The sequence below is a fragment of the Vicia villosa genome, linkage group LG7, assembly GCF_029867415.1.
Source record: "Vicia villosa cultivar HV-30 ecotype Madison, WI linkage group LG7, Vvil1.0, whole genome shotgun sequence".
NCBI classification, from domain to species: domain Eukaryota; kingdom Viridiplantae; phylum Streptophyta; class Magnoliopsida; order Fabales; family Fabaceae; genus Vicia; species Vicia villosa.
Window position 1 is genome coordinate 124,167,157 of NC_081186.1, and position 14,294 is coordinate 124,181,450.

At 36.8% G+C, this 14,294-nt stretch overlaps 1 protein-coding gene across 1 annotated transcript; it reads left to right on the forward strand.

The window, feature by feature from the left end:
• The first annotated feature begins 12,150 nt into the window (after positions 1 to 12,150).
• LOC131620140 (protein TRIGALACTOSYLDIACYLGLYCEROL 4, chloroplastic-like) lies at positions 12,151 to 13,797 on the forward strand. The gene is made up of 4 exons (XM_058891157.1): positions 12,151 to 12,226; positions 12,938 to 12,990; positions 13,144 to 13,507; positions 13,619 to 13,797. The coding sequence occupies exons 1-4, from the start codon at positions 12,151 to 12,153 to the stop codon at positions 13,795 to 13,797; spliced, it is 672 nt and encodes a 223-aa protein (XP_058747140.1).
• Positions 13,798 to 14,294: the final 497 nt, after the last annotated feature.

Below are 14,294 nucleotides of genomic sequence, written 5' to 3' on the forward strand. Positions count from 1 at the left end.
GCCTGGACACTTCAAGAATGAATGTCCAAATCTTCAGAAGGAAAATCCCAAGAAGAAGTTTCATAAGAAGAAAGGTCTTATGGCAACCTGGGATGAGTCAGAAGATGATTCAGACTCTGAAGATGAGCAGGCTAACTGTGCGCTGATGGCGACAGAAGATGACGGATCAGAATCTACATCAGAATCAGATTCTGAAGAGGTATTTTCTGAACTTACTAGAGATGAGTTAGTTTCCGGTCTAACTGAACTTCTGGAACTCAAGTCTCAGATTAGTCTCAAATACAAAAAGCTGAAAAAGCTATTTGAATTTGAAACAAAAAAGCTTGAGTTGGAAAATTCTGAATTAAAAGAAAAACTTTTAAAATTATCCAATGATGTTGGATCTCCTTCTGATTCAGAAAAATCCACTCCTAGTCTAAACCATATTCTGAAAGAATATGATTTAAGTTTCAGGAAGTTCTTATCTAGAAGTATTGGCAGAAGTCAGCTAGCTTCTATGATATATGCTATGTCTGGAAACAAAAGAGTTGGCATTGGTTTTGAGGGTGAAACCCCATACAAACTTGAACCTGTTGATGAAATGAAATTCACATACAAGCCATTGTATGATCAGTTCAAGTATGGCCACTCCCATGATATTAGGCACACTTCACATGCTCAAAGTTTTCACATAACACACACCAAAAAGCATGTGACACAACCTAGGAAATATCATGGAACTCACATTAAGAATTATCATGCTGTTCCTCCTATTGCTTACAATGTTAAACCCAAGTTCAATCAGAACTTGAGAAAATCTAACAAGAAAGGACCCAAAAAGATGTGGGTACCTAAGGATAAGATTATTCCTATTGCAGATATCCTTGACTGCAAAAAGGACAAAGCACAACATGTCATGGTACCTGGACTCTGGATGCTCACGACACATGACAGGAAGAAGGTCTATGTTCCAAGACCTGGTGCTTAAGTCTGGAGGAGAAGTCAAGTTTGGAGGAGATCAGAAGGGCAAGATAATTGGCTCTGGAACTATAAAGTCTGGTAACTCTCCTTCCATCTCTAATGTACTTCTTGTAGAAGGATTAACACATAACCTCTTATCTATCAGTCAATTGAGTGACAATGGTTATGATATAATCTTTAATCAAGAGTCTTGCAAGGCTGTAAATCAGAAGGATGGCTCAATCCTATTTACAGGCAAGAGGAAGAACAACATTTATAAGACAGATCTGCAAGATCTTATGAGTCAGAAGGTGACTTGTCTTATGTCTGTTTCTGAAGAGCAGTGGGTCTGGCACAGAAGATTAGGTCATGCTAGTTTGAGAAAGATTTCTCAGATTAACAAACTGAATCTTGTCAGAGGACTCCCTAATCTGAAATTCAAATCAGATGCTCTTTGTGAAGCATGTCAGAAGGGTAAGTTCTCCAAACCTGCATTCAAGTCCAAGAATGTTGTTTCTACCTCAAGGCCATTAGAACTCTTGCACATTGATCTGTTTGGCCCAGTCAAAACAGCATCTGTCAGAGGGAAGAAATATGGATTAGTCATCGTAGATGATTATAGCCGCTGGACATGGGTAAAATTCTTGAAACACAAGGATGAGACTCATTCAGTGTTCTTTGATTTCTGCATTCAGATTCAATCTGAAAAAGAGTGTAAAATCATAAAGGTCAGAAGTGATCATGGTGGTGAATTTGAGAACAGATCCTTTGAAGAATTCTTCAAAGAAAATGGTATTGCCCATGATTTCTCTTGTCCTAGAACTCCACAGCAAAATGGAGTTGTAGAACGAAAGAATAGGACTCTGCAAGAAATGGCCAGAACCATGATCAATGAAACCAATATGGCTAAGCATTTCTGGGCAGAAGCAATAAACACTGCATGCTATATTCAGAATAGAATCTCTATCAGACCTATTCTAAATAAGACTCCTTATGAATTGTGGAAGAATAGAAAGCCCAACATTTCATATTTCCATCCTTTTGGATGTGTATGCTTTATTCTGAACACTAAAGATCATCTTGGTAAGTTTGATTCCAAAGCACAAAAGTGTTTCCTTCTTGGATATTCTGAACGCTCAAAAGGCTACAGAGTATACAATACTGAAACATTGATTGTAGAAGAATCAATCAATATCAGGTTTGATGATAAGCTTGGTTCTGAAAAACCAAAGCAGTTTGATAATTTTGCAGATTGTGATATTGATATATCAGAAGTTGTTGAACCAAGAAGCAACGCATCAGAAGCAGAGCTTCTCAGAAGCAAAGAATCTGAAGATCAAGTATCAGCTTCTCTGGAGGATCTAAGCATTTCTGAAGAACCATCTGTCAGAAGATCATCCAGGCTCATCTCTGGTCATTCAGAAGATGTCATTCTTGGAAAGAAGGATGATCCAATCAGAACAAGAGCATTCCTTAAGAACAATGCAGATTGTCAATTAGGTCTTGTATCTTTGATCGAGCCAACTTCTGTTGATCATGCTCTAGAAGATCCAGACTGGATAATTGCTATGCAAGAAGAATTGAATCAGTTTACAAGGAATGATGTTTGGGATCTTGTTCCTAGACCAGATGGATTCAATATAATCGGTACAAAATGGGTCTTCAGAAACAAGCTCAGTGAGAAAGGTGAAGTGGTAAGAAACAAAGCCAGACTGGTGGCTCAGGGTTATAGTCAGCAAGAAGGGATTGACTATACAGAAACCTTTGCACCGGTGGCCAGGTTAGAATCTATTCGTCTATTAATTTCTTTTGCCACTCAACATTACATCACTCTCTATCAAATGGATGTTAAGAGTGCCTTCTTAAATGGTTATATAGATGAAGAAGTCTATGTCCATCAACCTCCTGGTTTTGAAGACTCTATGTCTCCTAATCATGTTTTTAAACTAAAGAAATCATTGTATGGATTGAAACAAGCTCCCAGAGCTTGGTATGAACGCTTAAGTTCTTTCCTTCTGGATAATGGTTTCACTAGAGGAAAAGTGGACACTACTCTCTTTTGTAAAACCTTTAAAAGGGATATTTTAATTTGCCAAATATATGTAGATGATATTATTTTTGGAACATCTAATGCTACACTTGGAAAGGAGTTTGCTGAGTCTATGCAGGCTGAGTTTGAAATGAGCATGATGGGAGAACTCAAGTATTTCCTTGGAATACAAATAAATCAAACATCAGAAGGAACGTATGTTCACCAAACCAAGTATGTGAAGGAACTTCTGAAGAAGTTTAATCTTCTAGACTGCAAAGAAGCCAAAACTCCTATGCATCCAACATGCATCCTAGGTAAGGATGAGGTAAGTAAGAAGGTAGATCAGAAGTTATACAGAGGTATGATTGGATCTCTTCTATATCTGACTGCTTCTAGACCTGACATTCTGTTCAGTGTTTGTTTGTGTGCTAGATTCCAATCAGATCCTAGAGAATCTCATTTAACTGCTGTTAAGAGAATTCTAAGGTATCTGAAAGGTACTACTAATGTTGGTTTAGTTTACAGAAAATCTAAAGAATACAACTTAGTAGGATTCTGCGATGCTGACTATGCTGGAGACAGAATTGAAAGAAAAAGTACTTCATGAAGTTGCCAATTTCTTGGAAGTCATTTGATCTCTTGGTATAGCAAGAAGCAAGCAACTATTGCTCTATCAACAACAGAAGCAGAATATGTCGCTGCTGCTGGGTGTAGTACACAGATGCTCTGGATGAAGAGTCAGCTGGAAGATTATCAGATATTTGAGAGTAACATTCCTATATTCTGTGATAATACTTCTGCTATATGTTTATCTAAGAATCCTATTCTTCATTCAAAAGCTAAACATATTGAGATTAAACATCATTTCATAAGGGACTATGTTCAGAAGGGTGTTATATCTTTAAACTTTGTTGATACAGACCATCAATGGGCTGATATCTTTACAAAACCCCTGGCTGAAGATAGGTTTAAGTTCATTCTGAAGAACATCAGTATGGATTTATGCCCAGAATGAGAAGATGAGAAGTTCTCATGTATGAGTATCTTCTGAAATGAATGTGGATTTCTTCTTAAATCAGAAGTTCTGATTGAAATCTTTTAGAAATTATGATTCGGTTATTACTGACGTTTCATTATCTAAGTTGATTCAGAACCTCTTTTAAAGCAAAACAGCTGTAACGTTTTATCTCGGGATGGTAAACCTGTCGTTACTGTTCATGGATAAGCGCGCGTGCAGTTGAAGGGACGCCGACCATAGGTAACTGTGCTAGTCACCTCATTCGTCTTTATTATCTCTCCTCATGTCACGTAACATTAAATGCTATTTCATCATTCGTTTCATTTTATTTTTTTTAAATATTCTTCAAACACTTCTCCTTCCCTCTCATATTTTCTCTATTCACTCTATCTTTTTGCATTCATATCAAACCCTAGTTGTTCATTTTCTGCAAATCCATCATGAACTCCTCATCAAGCCCAGGAAACCATGGAAAAGATCAAAACAACAAAAGAAAAGCTGTTGAAACATCTCCTTCCAAACCCAAAAAGATAAAAATCACCTATGATCCTCTCAAGGTGAATCCATTCGAAGCAATGTTATCTGGAAACTATTCTAGACGTGTGTTTCAACCTCCTGGTGAAAGCCCTCCATCATCTCCATCTTCTTTCTCATCTTGTTAAACATAGGAACCTTTTGTAATATCTTTTGATTATCAATAAAAAGTTTCTTTGTTTTACATTCCAATGATTTTATTTGTCGTTTTATTCATCTGAATCTTTTGAAATATTCTTTTTGATGTTATGACAAAAAGGGGGAGAAGATAAATGATAAATGATTTGATTAATCTATCAGTTGCTGGGTAAAGCTATCAGTTGCTGGGTAAAGCTCCCACACATTTACTAACGAGAACTGCAAGTTCTATATGGTTTAAGTGTTTTGCAGGTGAAGCAAACACAAGAAGAAAAACCATGGAAACTGAAGCAAGCTGAGTGCTATCAAGCTTCAGAAATCAGAAGCAAGAAAGAAGAATGAATCAGAAGCACTGATAATAGAATTTGATCCATATTGGTCTATTTGTTCTGACAAAATTCTATTTGCTCTGATACATTATTTTAGCCTATATGGCTCTGATACATATCATGTGTTCTAATATACATTTTATGTTTTGACTCGTTCATGCTGACTTTTGTCGTTTAGTTTTTGTTCTGTAACATTTCAGGATGTAGAGATGCTCAGATGATGCTCTGGTACATTCAACAATGTTCTGATACAAATCTAGCATGAAGTGATGTTGGTAGAAATTCAAAGCTCTGAAGCTATCCGAGGGAAGCAGAAATCAGAAGCTGTGAAGGTTCTAAAGATCCAGAAAACTCAAGTTCTGAAGCTGTCCTAGATGGAAGCAGAAGTCAGAAGCTGTGAATGTTCAGAAGATCAAAGAAATTCAAGTTCTGAAGCTGTCCTAGATGGAAGCAGGAATCAGAAGCTGTGAGTGTTCTAAGGATCTAAAGAAATTCTAGTTCTGAAGCTGTCCAATGGAAGCAGAAGTCAGAAGCTAGGAATTCTCTAAAGACAGAAGCTTATATGATCGTCTCTACCGAAATAATCAGGGAAGTCTTTTATTAAAGTTCTTCGAGTATTTATTTCAGGGGGAGATTATTTATCTCAGGGGGAGATTGTTAATCTCAGGGGGAGACATATTCATATGCTTATGCTATAGCTGTGTAATTTGTCTTTTGCCGTCTGTTCTTTCTGATCGCAAATTCATATCATTTATATATGTTTTTGTCATCATCAAAAAGGGGGAGATTGTTAGAACAAGATTTGTTCTGATCAATTATCTTAGTTTTGATGATAACAATAATATGAATTTTGCTTAAGATAATATGGTACTCTAATCCAATGCAATTTCCTTTTCAGGAAATATATAAAGAGTATGCATAATTCAGCGCTCAGAAGCTTTGTCTCAAAGGGTTCAGCATGCAACATCAGAACATGGTCTGGCAAGACATCAGAAGATGGTCGAAGCAGAATCAGAACATGGGTCTATGGAAGCATCAGAAGAACAAGAGAACAGAAGCACTGAAGTTCTGATGGTATCACGCTCAGAAGCACTTCAAGGTCAGAAGATCAGAAGATGCTATGCACCAAGCTGTTTGACTCTGATGATATTCAAACGTTGTATTCACAAACATCAGATCAGAAGAAAGTACAAGTGGCAAGCTACGCTGACTGACAAAAGGAACGTTAAAAGCTATTCTAGGCTACGTCAGTAGACACAGCGTGAACAAGGCTCGAGGTAGTTGACAAAAGCGTATAACATTAAATGCGATGCTGTACGGAACACGCAAAGCATTAAATGCACTCAACGGTCATCTTCTCCAACGCCTATAAATATGAAGTTCTGATGAGAAGCAAGGTTAACGATTCTGCACCAAAACAACTCAAATTAACTTGCTGAAACGCTGTTCAAATTCAAAGCTCAGAATCTTCATCTTCATCAAAGCTCACTACATTGCTGTTGTAATATATTAGTGAGATTAAGCTTAAACGTTAAGAGAAATATCACAGTTTGTGATTATCGCTTTTAAGAAGCAATTGTAATACTCTTAGAATTGATTACATTAAGTTGTAAGGAACTAGAGTGATCGTGTGGATCAGAATACTCTAGGAAGTCTTAGAGGTTATCTAAGCAGGTTGTAACTAGAGTGATCGTGTGGATCAGTAGACTCTAGAAAAGTCTTAGAGGGTATCTAAGCAGTTGTTCCTGGAGTGATCAGTGTGTGATCAGAAGACTCTGGAAGACTTAGTTGCTGACTAAGTGGAGAACCATTGTAATCCGTGCGATTAGTGGATTAAATCCTCAGTTGAGGTAAATCATCTCTGCGGGGGTGGACTGGAGTAGTTTAGTTAACAACGAACCAGGATAAAAATAACTGTGCAATTTATTTTTATCTGTCAAGTTTTTAAAGCTACACTTATTCAAACCCCCCCTTTCTAAGTGTTTTTCTATCCTTCACCTTTGCTTCTAAGATCTTCAGCTTCTGAGATTGAGATATCTATATCTGCAAAATTCTCAAACTGCTTTGGCTTTTCAAGACCACGCTTATCATCAAATATGATATTGATTGATTCTTCTACAACCAATGTTTCAGTATTGTATACTCTGTAGCCTTTAGAGCGTTCAGAATATCCAAGAAGGAAACACTTTTGTGCTTTAGAATCAAACTTACCAAGATGATCTTTAGTATTCAGAATGAAACAAACACATCCAAAAGGATGAAAATAAGAAATGTTGGGCTTTCTGTTCTTCCACAATTCATAAGGAGTCTTATTTAGAATAGGTCTTATAGAGATTCTATTATGAATATAACATGCAGTATTTATTGCTTCTGCCCAAAAGTGCTTAGCCATATTGGTTTCATTGATCATGGTTCTGGCCATTTCTTGTAGAGTCCTATTCTTTCGTTCTACAACTCCATTTTGCTGTGGAGTTCTAGGACAAGAGAAATCATGGGCAATACCATTTTCTTTGAAGAACTCCTCAAAGAATCTGTTCTCAAATTCACCACCATGATCACTTCTGACCTTTATGATTTTACACTCCTTCTCAGATTGAATCTGAGTGCAGAATTCAAAGAACACTGAATGAGACTCATCCTTGTGTTTTAAGAACTTTACCCATGTCCAGCGGCTATAATCATCTACGATGACTAATCCATATTTCTTCCCTCTGACAGATGCTGTTTTGACTGGGCCAAACAGATCAATGTGAAGAAGTTCTAGCGGCCTAAAGGAAGAAACAACATTCTTAGACTTGAATGCAAGTTTGGAGAACTTGCCCTTCTGACATGCTTCGCAAAGAGCATCTGATTTGTATTTCAGATTAGGGAGTCCTCTGACCAGATTTAGTTTGTTAATCTGAGAAATCTTTCTCAAACTAGCATGTCCTAATCTTCTGTGCCAGGCCCATTGCTCTTCGGAAACAGACATAAGACAAGTTACCTTCTGATTCTTAAGATCTTGAAGATCAGTCTTATAAATGTTATTCTTTCTCTTGCATGTAAATAGGATTGAGCCATCCTTCTGACTTACAGCCTTGCAAGACTTTTGATTAAAGATTATGTCATAACCATTGTCACTTAATTGACTTATGGACAACAAGTTATGAGTTAATCCATCTACCAGGAGAACATTAGTTATAGAATAAGAGTTACCAGAACATATGGTTCCTGAGCCAATTATCTTGCCCTTTTGATCTCCTCCAAACTTAACTTCTTCAGCAGATTTAAGCACCAGGTCTTGGAACATAGACCTTCTTCCCGTCATGTGTCGCGAGCATCCAGAGTCCAGGTACCATGACATGCTTTTCTTTGTCTTCTTTGCTGCCAAGGATATCTGCAACATAAATTATCTTCTCCTTAGGTACCCACAACTTCTTGGGTCCTTTTTTGTTAGTTTTCCTCAAGTTCTGATTGAACTTGGGTTTAGCATAATAAACAACAGGAGGTACAACATGATATTCTTTAGGTTTAGCAGCATGATATTTTCTAGGTTGTGTCACATGCTTCTTAGTGTGTGTAACATGAAAGCTTTTGGCATGTGAAGTGAGCCTAATATCATGTGAGTGTGGCCATATTTGAACTGATCATACAATGGCTTGTATGTGATTTTCATATCATCTACAAGTTCAAATTTGTGTGGGGTATCACCCTCATAGCCAACGCCAATCCTTTTGTTTCCAGAAACACCATATATCATAGAAGCAAGATAACTTCTGCCAATACTTCTAGATAAGAACTTTCTGAAACTCGATTCATATTCTTTCAGAATATGATTGAGACTAGGAATGGATTTTTCTGATTCAGAAGGAGATCCAATATCTTTGGATAATTTTAAAACTTTTTCCTTCAGTTCAGAATTTTCCACTTCCAGCTTCTTAGTTTCAGAATCAAATAGTTTTTTCAGCTTTTTGTATTTGATACTAAGATGAGCCTTGAGTTCCAGGAGTTCTATTAAACTGGAAACTAACTCTTCTCTAGATAGTTCAGAAAATACCTCTTTAGAATCTGATTCTGATGTAGATTCTGATCCATCATCAACTGTGGCCATCAGTGCAATGTTTGCCTGCTCGCCTTCAGAGTCTGATTCTGATTATGAATCTGAATCATCCCATGTTGCCATAAGACCTTTCTTCTTATGAAACTTCTTCTTGGGATTCTCCTTCTGGAGTTTTGGACACTCATTCTTGTAGTGACCAGGCTCATTACATTCATAGCATGTGACCTTCTTCTTGTCAGATCTTCTGCCTCTAGAAGATTCTCCTTTTTCAAGCTTCTTAGAACTTCTGAAGTTCTAGAACTTCCTATGCTTGCTTTTCCAGAGTTGGTTTACTCTTCTAGAGATCATGGACAATTCATTTTCTTCTTCTGATTCTGATTCTTCAGAATCTTGTTCTTCAGCCTGAAAAGCGTTAGTGCATTTTTTATAATTAGATTTTAATGCAATAGACTTACCTTTCTTCGGAGGTTCATTAGCATCCAACTATATTTCATGACTCCTCAGGGCACTGATCAATTCTTCAAGAGAGACTTCATTCAGATTCTTTGCAATTTTTAAAGCAGTCACCATAGGACCCCATCTTCTTGGCAAGCTTCTGATGATCTTCTTGACATGATCAGCCTTGGTGTATTCCTTGTCAAGAACTCTTAATCCAGAAGTTAGCATTTGAAATCTTGAGAACATTTTCTCAATGTTTTCATCATCCTCCATCTTGAAGGCTTCATATTTCTGGATCAAGGCAAGAGCTTTGGTCTCCTTGACTTGGGCATTTCCTTCATGAGTCATTTTCAATGATTCATATATATCATAGGCAGTTTCTCTGTTTGATATCTTCTCATATTCAGCATGAGAAATAGCATTCAGCAGAATAGTCCTACACTTGTGATGATTTTTGAATTCTTTCTTTTGATCATCACTCATTTCTTGTCTTGTCAGCTTTACTCCTCTAGCTTTCACTGGATGTTTGTAACCATCCACCAGAAGATCCCATAAGTCACCATCTATACCAAGAAAGTAACTTTCAAGTCTATCTTTCCAATATTCAAAGTTTTCACCATCGAATACTGGTGGTCTAGTGTAACCATTGTTACCATTTCCATTGTATTGCTCAATAGAGCCAGATGTAGATGTAGGTGTTGGATCTTCACCAGCCATCTTGACTTAAGCGTTTTTCTCTTCATGAATCTTTTCTAACACGGTTAAGTGCTTGCACCTAGAACCGGCGCTCTGATGCCAATTGAAGGATAGAAAAACACTTAGAAAGGGGGGTTTGAATAAGTGTAGCTTTAAAACTCTTAAGATGAAAACAATTTGCACAATGATTTTTATCCTGGTTCGTTGTTAACTAAACTACTCCAGTCCACCCCCTTGGAGTGATTTACCTCACCTGAGGATTTAATCCACTAATCACACAAGATTACAATGGTTTTCCACTTAGATAACCTCTAAGTCTTCTAGAGTATTCTGATCACAACCTGATCACTCTAGGAACACAATGCTTAAATACCCTCTAAGACTTTATAGAGAATTCGATCACAACTTGATCTCCTCTTGTTCTTACAAATGAATGTAAACAAATTCTTATAAGAGTTACAATGCTTCTTAATAAGCTATTATCACAACTGTGATTTTTCTCTTAAGTTTAAGCTTAATCTCACTAAGATATTACAACAGTAATAAAGCGAGGTTGAAGATGAAGTTTGAGAGCTTTTGAATTTGACAACGTTTCTGTAAGTTTGCGCAAAGTGTTGTATTCAGCTTCTCATCAGAACTTCTATTTATAGGCGTTTGAGAAGATGACCGTTTGGAGCATTTAATGCGTTGCGTGATCCGTACAGCATTGCATTTAATGTTTCACTCTTTTGTCAACTACCTCGAGCCTTGCTTTTACTACTTTAACTGACGTTGCCTTTAATAGCTTCTAACGTTCCTTTTGTCAGTCAGCGTAGCCTGCCATCTTGTACTTGCTTCTGATCTGATGTTTGTGTAAACAACGTTTGAATATCATCAGAGTCAAACAGCTTGGTGCAGAGCATCTTCTTGTCTTCTGACCTTGAAGTGCTTCTAGCGTGATACCATGAGAACTGCAGTGCTTCTGCTTCTGATCTCAAGTTCTTCCGATGCTTAAATAGACCATGTTCTGATTCTGCTTGACCATCTTCTGATGTCTTGCGAGAGCATGTTCTGATGTTGCATACTTGAACCTTCTGAGTCAGTGCTTCTTGCGCTGATTTTGTGCATACTCTTTATATATTTCCTGAAATGGAAATTGCATAGGATTAGAGTACCACATTATCTCAAGCAAAATTCATATACATTGTTATCATCAAAACTAAGAATATTGATTAGAACAAATCTTGTTCTAACAATCAAGTGATCCAAACTCCAACCCCACTTTGAACCTGTAACTCTTGCTCAGCTCCTCCATCTTAAACCTTTGATACCTTGGTTCCTTTTCATCGCCAGATACATCAGGGTCACTGTCGCCACGATGATCACTAACATAATCAACATCCATCTCATTGTCCACAACACTTGGTGATGCTATATTTCCAACATCAGCTGGATTTTTCTTTAGAGTATCTCTGTGTTTCTTTGTTGTAACTTTGACCTTTTATTTGGAGTAGCTTGTTTTTCAGTATCATTAAAGCAATCATCCAACCCAAGTGCCCTCTCATATTCACTATATGATAAACCATCCACTTGAAAGTCATTATCTTCACTATCCTCATTTTCATCTGTATGGACATCATCAGCATCATTACCTTCAACAACTTCACTATTAACTTGAACATCATCAACATTATCCCCAACATCATTTCCTTCATCATCTTCATTTATTTAAACATCGTCAACGTTATCTCCAACATCATTACCTTCAACAACTTCATTAACTTAAACATCATCAACACGATTACCTTCATCAGCTTCTTTAACTTTAGCATCAACAACACGTTTACCTTCAACGTCTTTAGGATCAATATATATGTGCACTGCAGTTTTCAATCTCATGGCATATTGACATACTTCATCAGCATCAATGTTAGTAAGCATTGTATTATACTTATATCTCTCATTATTGTACCACCATAACAAATATTATGAATGCTCAAGCTGAGTAATGTCTTTCACTATACCGTTTGCCTCAAATAAGCTCCATCTATTGGGATCAATCTCTACTAATTCCTCACAACCCCGTGTGTAGTATGATACATAGTCCCTTAAAAAAACACCCCGTAGTGAAATACCAAAGTGAAACTCATGACCTGCGATTTGAATAAATGAAAGAACATAACTAACTACACAAAATATGAAAATGCTATACATGAATGAAAGATAAATGCTACACAAATGTTACACATGAATGAAAGATAAATGCTACACAGGAAGAACATAACTAACTGTCGTCGTATCGTGGTTGTCATCTCAAATTCCCCTCTGTCATTCTCCAATGGTGAAACACTTCTCCTCCCAAATTTGGAAAACCTAATTTGTAGGGACGAAATGTCAAAATGCCCTAATTTGGTTTTAAATTAAGTCTCAAAACAAAATAAAAAATAAATGACATTCCACATCAGCGTCGTTTGCCAACTCAACCTTTTTTTAATAGAAGACTAACGTCATGGACAAAATGCAACACAAACTTGACATATAAGGACTCAAACCTGGGAAAAAAGATTTAGGGACTAATCGCAAAAACTCGCTAACTTGCAGGTTTGTATTTTTACTGGGTCAGTTCAATTTCCAGAAATTCATTTCCTCTGTCCACAATAGCGAGGAAAAACCAAAGCGGGTTTCCTCTTGGTTGAAAACCTTTGGGAGACACCAAAAGAAGAAGTCTTTGTATGCGTTGGGATTATATTCAGAGTTCCAGTTAACATCAAATGATACTTTACTTTTTGGCTTAGATTCATATGACTATACCGATAAACCTCGTGGCAAAGTTGTCCTTCATCATAAGGTATGCTACCGCATGTATGTGGAGGCTAATCCAAATTTATAATAAATATATACTTTTATTTGCTTTTCTGTTGTTATATTTTAACATGAACTAAACTAGAATTTAGGTTTAATTTTTTCACTAATATGAACATTTATTGTTGCGTGGTTGTAGTTTCCACATCACGATCTAACAGTGGAAGCAGTTTATCCTGGTCTTTTTGTTGATAAGATTGGTAATTACTTAGATGTACTGTTTTTCAATGGCTATGATCTTTCTCCTTTGACTACCAGTGACTCTTCTGCTGGTTATCATTTCTCTGCGTATTACACTTCTGGGTCACCCAAGCAGTTCGAGAGTATTCAAAATCAAAATGATAGAGTACCACGGACGCTACTTCTGGGTTTGGCCTTCAAAAGTTTCTTTTCTTGTAGGAAAAACATTCATATCTGGAGAAGTGAAACTCCTAAATTGAAATGGGTACAACCATATGACATATTTCTTTCCGATTCTCACGTGTCTGCATTAGGGATGATTGGTATGTTGTCTCCGACTCTGTGTTTATCACTTGGCCATTTTTGTGACATCTAAAAATTACATGTCCTTCTAAAAAGTGCTTATTGTTTCCTTGAATTCTTTATGGTATAAGGTGCTGCTGCAACAACATATTTTGGGGAAAATTCTGCAAGATTACAAATAGATGACAATGGAGAACATTCTGCAGGGTTGTTTCTTAAGGCTTCTGGAATAAAATGTTCTTTTCTCGCAGATTTATTTGATCCATTTCATTTACAGCCCAACATGGAAACTTCCAAAGGCCTTTTCTAAAAGTAAATAAAAAACATTGGTGGCATAGTTGTAGACTTTTCAAGCTCTGCTGAGGTTTTTTTGAGGAAAAGTTTTAATGAATTTCATTATTGTTATTGCTAATGCTATGTTTTGGCAGAAAATTGGAAGAAGACCTTAGTAAAGTGGGGGAAGAACTTTATCTGTAGATAACAGGAACTGAAAGACCCTCAATATGAAAACTTATTAGTGATAAAATAATCTATTTGGAAAATTAATTCATATACTTTATAATCTCTATTATTTCTTTACGAGTTACTATTCAAATAATTCATTAATTTTGTCCTCCATTCAGCTGCTGATATGGTCTGGCTGTTGGTTTTGGAGATCGTGGCTCACAGACTCGTCGGAGATCGCAGGTGTGCGTCGGAAAGTGCACTAAAATCCAGTCATCACTTCACGTAGCTGCCTGAACCGCAAGTTTCATTCGATATGCTTTCTCCTTCAGATAAGCACTGAAGTTGAGTGCTCTTCTCCTA

Bases quoted from the DNA above. Each gene is read 5' to 3' on its own strand.
- LOC131620140 (XM_058891157.1), top strand. From the start codon at position 12,151: ATGTCTTTCACTATACCGTTTGCCTCAAATAAGCTCCATCTATTGGGA. The intron at 12,227-12,937 runs GTGTGTAGTATG...TTTTTGGCTTAG, and splicing joins TACTAATTCCTCACAACCCC to ATTCATATGACTATACCGAT. The intron at 12,991-13,143 runs GTATGCTACCGC...GCGTGGTTGTAG, and splicing joins AAGTTGTCCTTCATCATAAG to TTTCCACATCACGATCTAAC.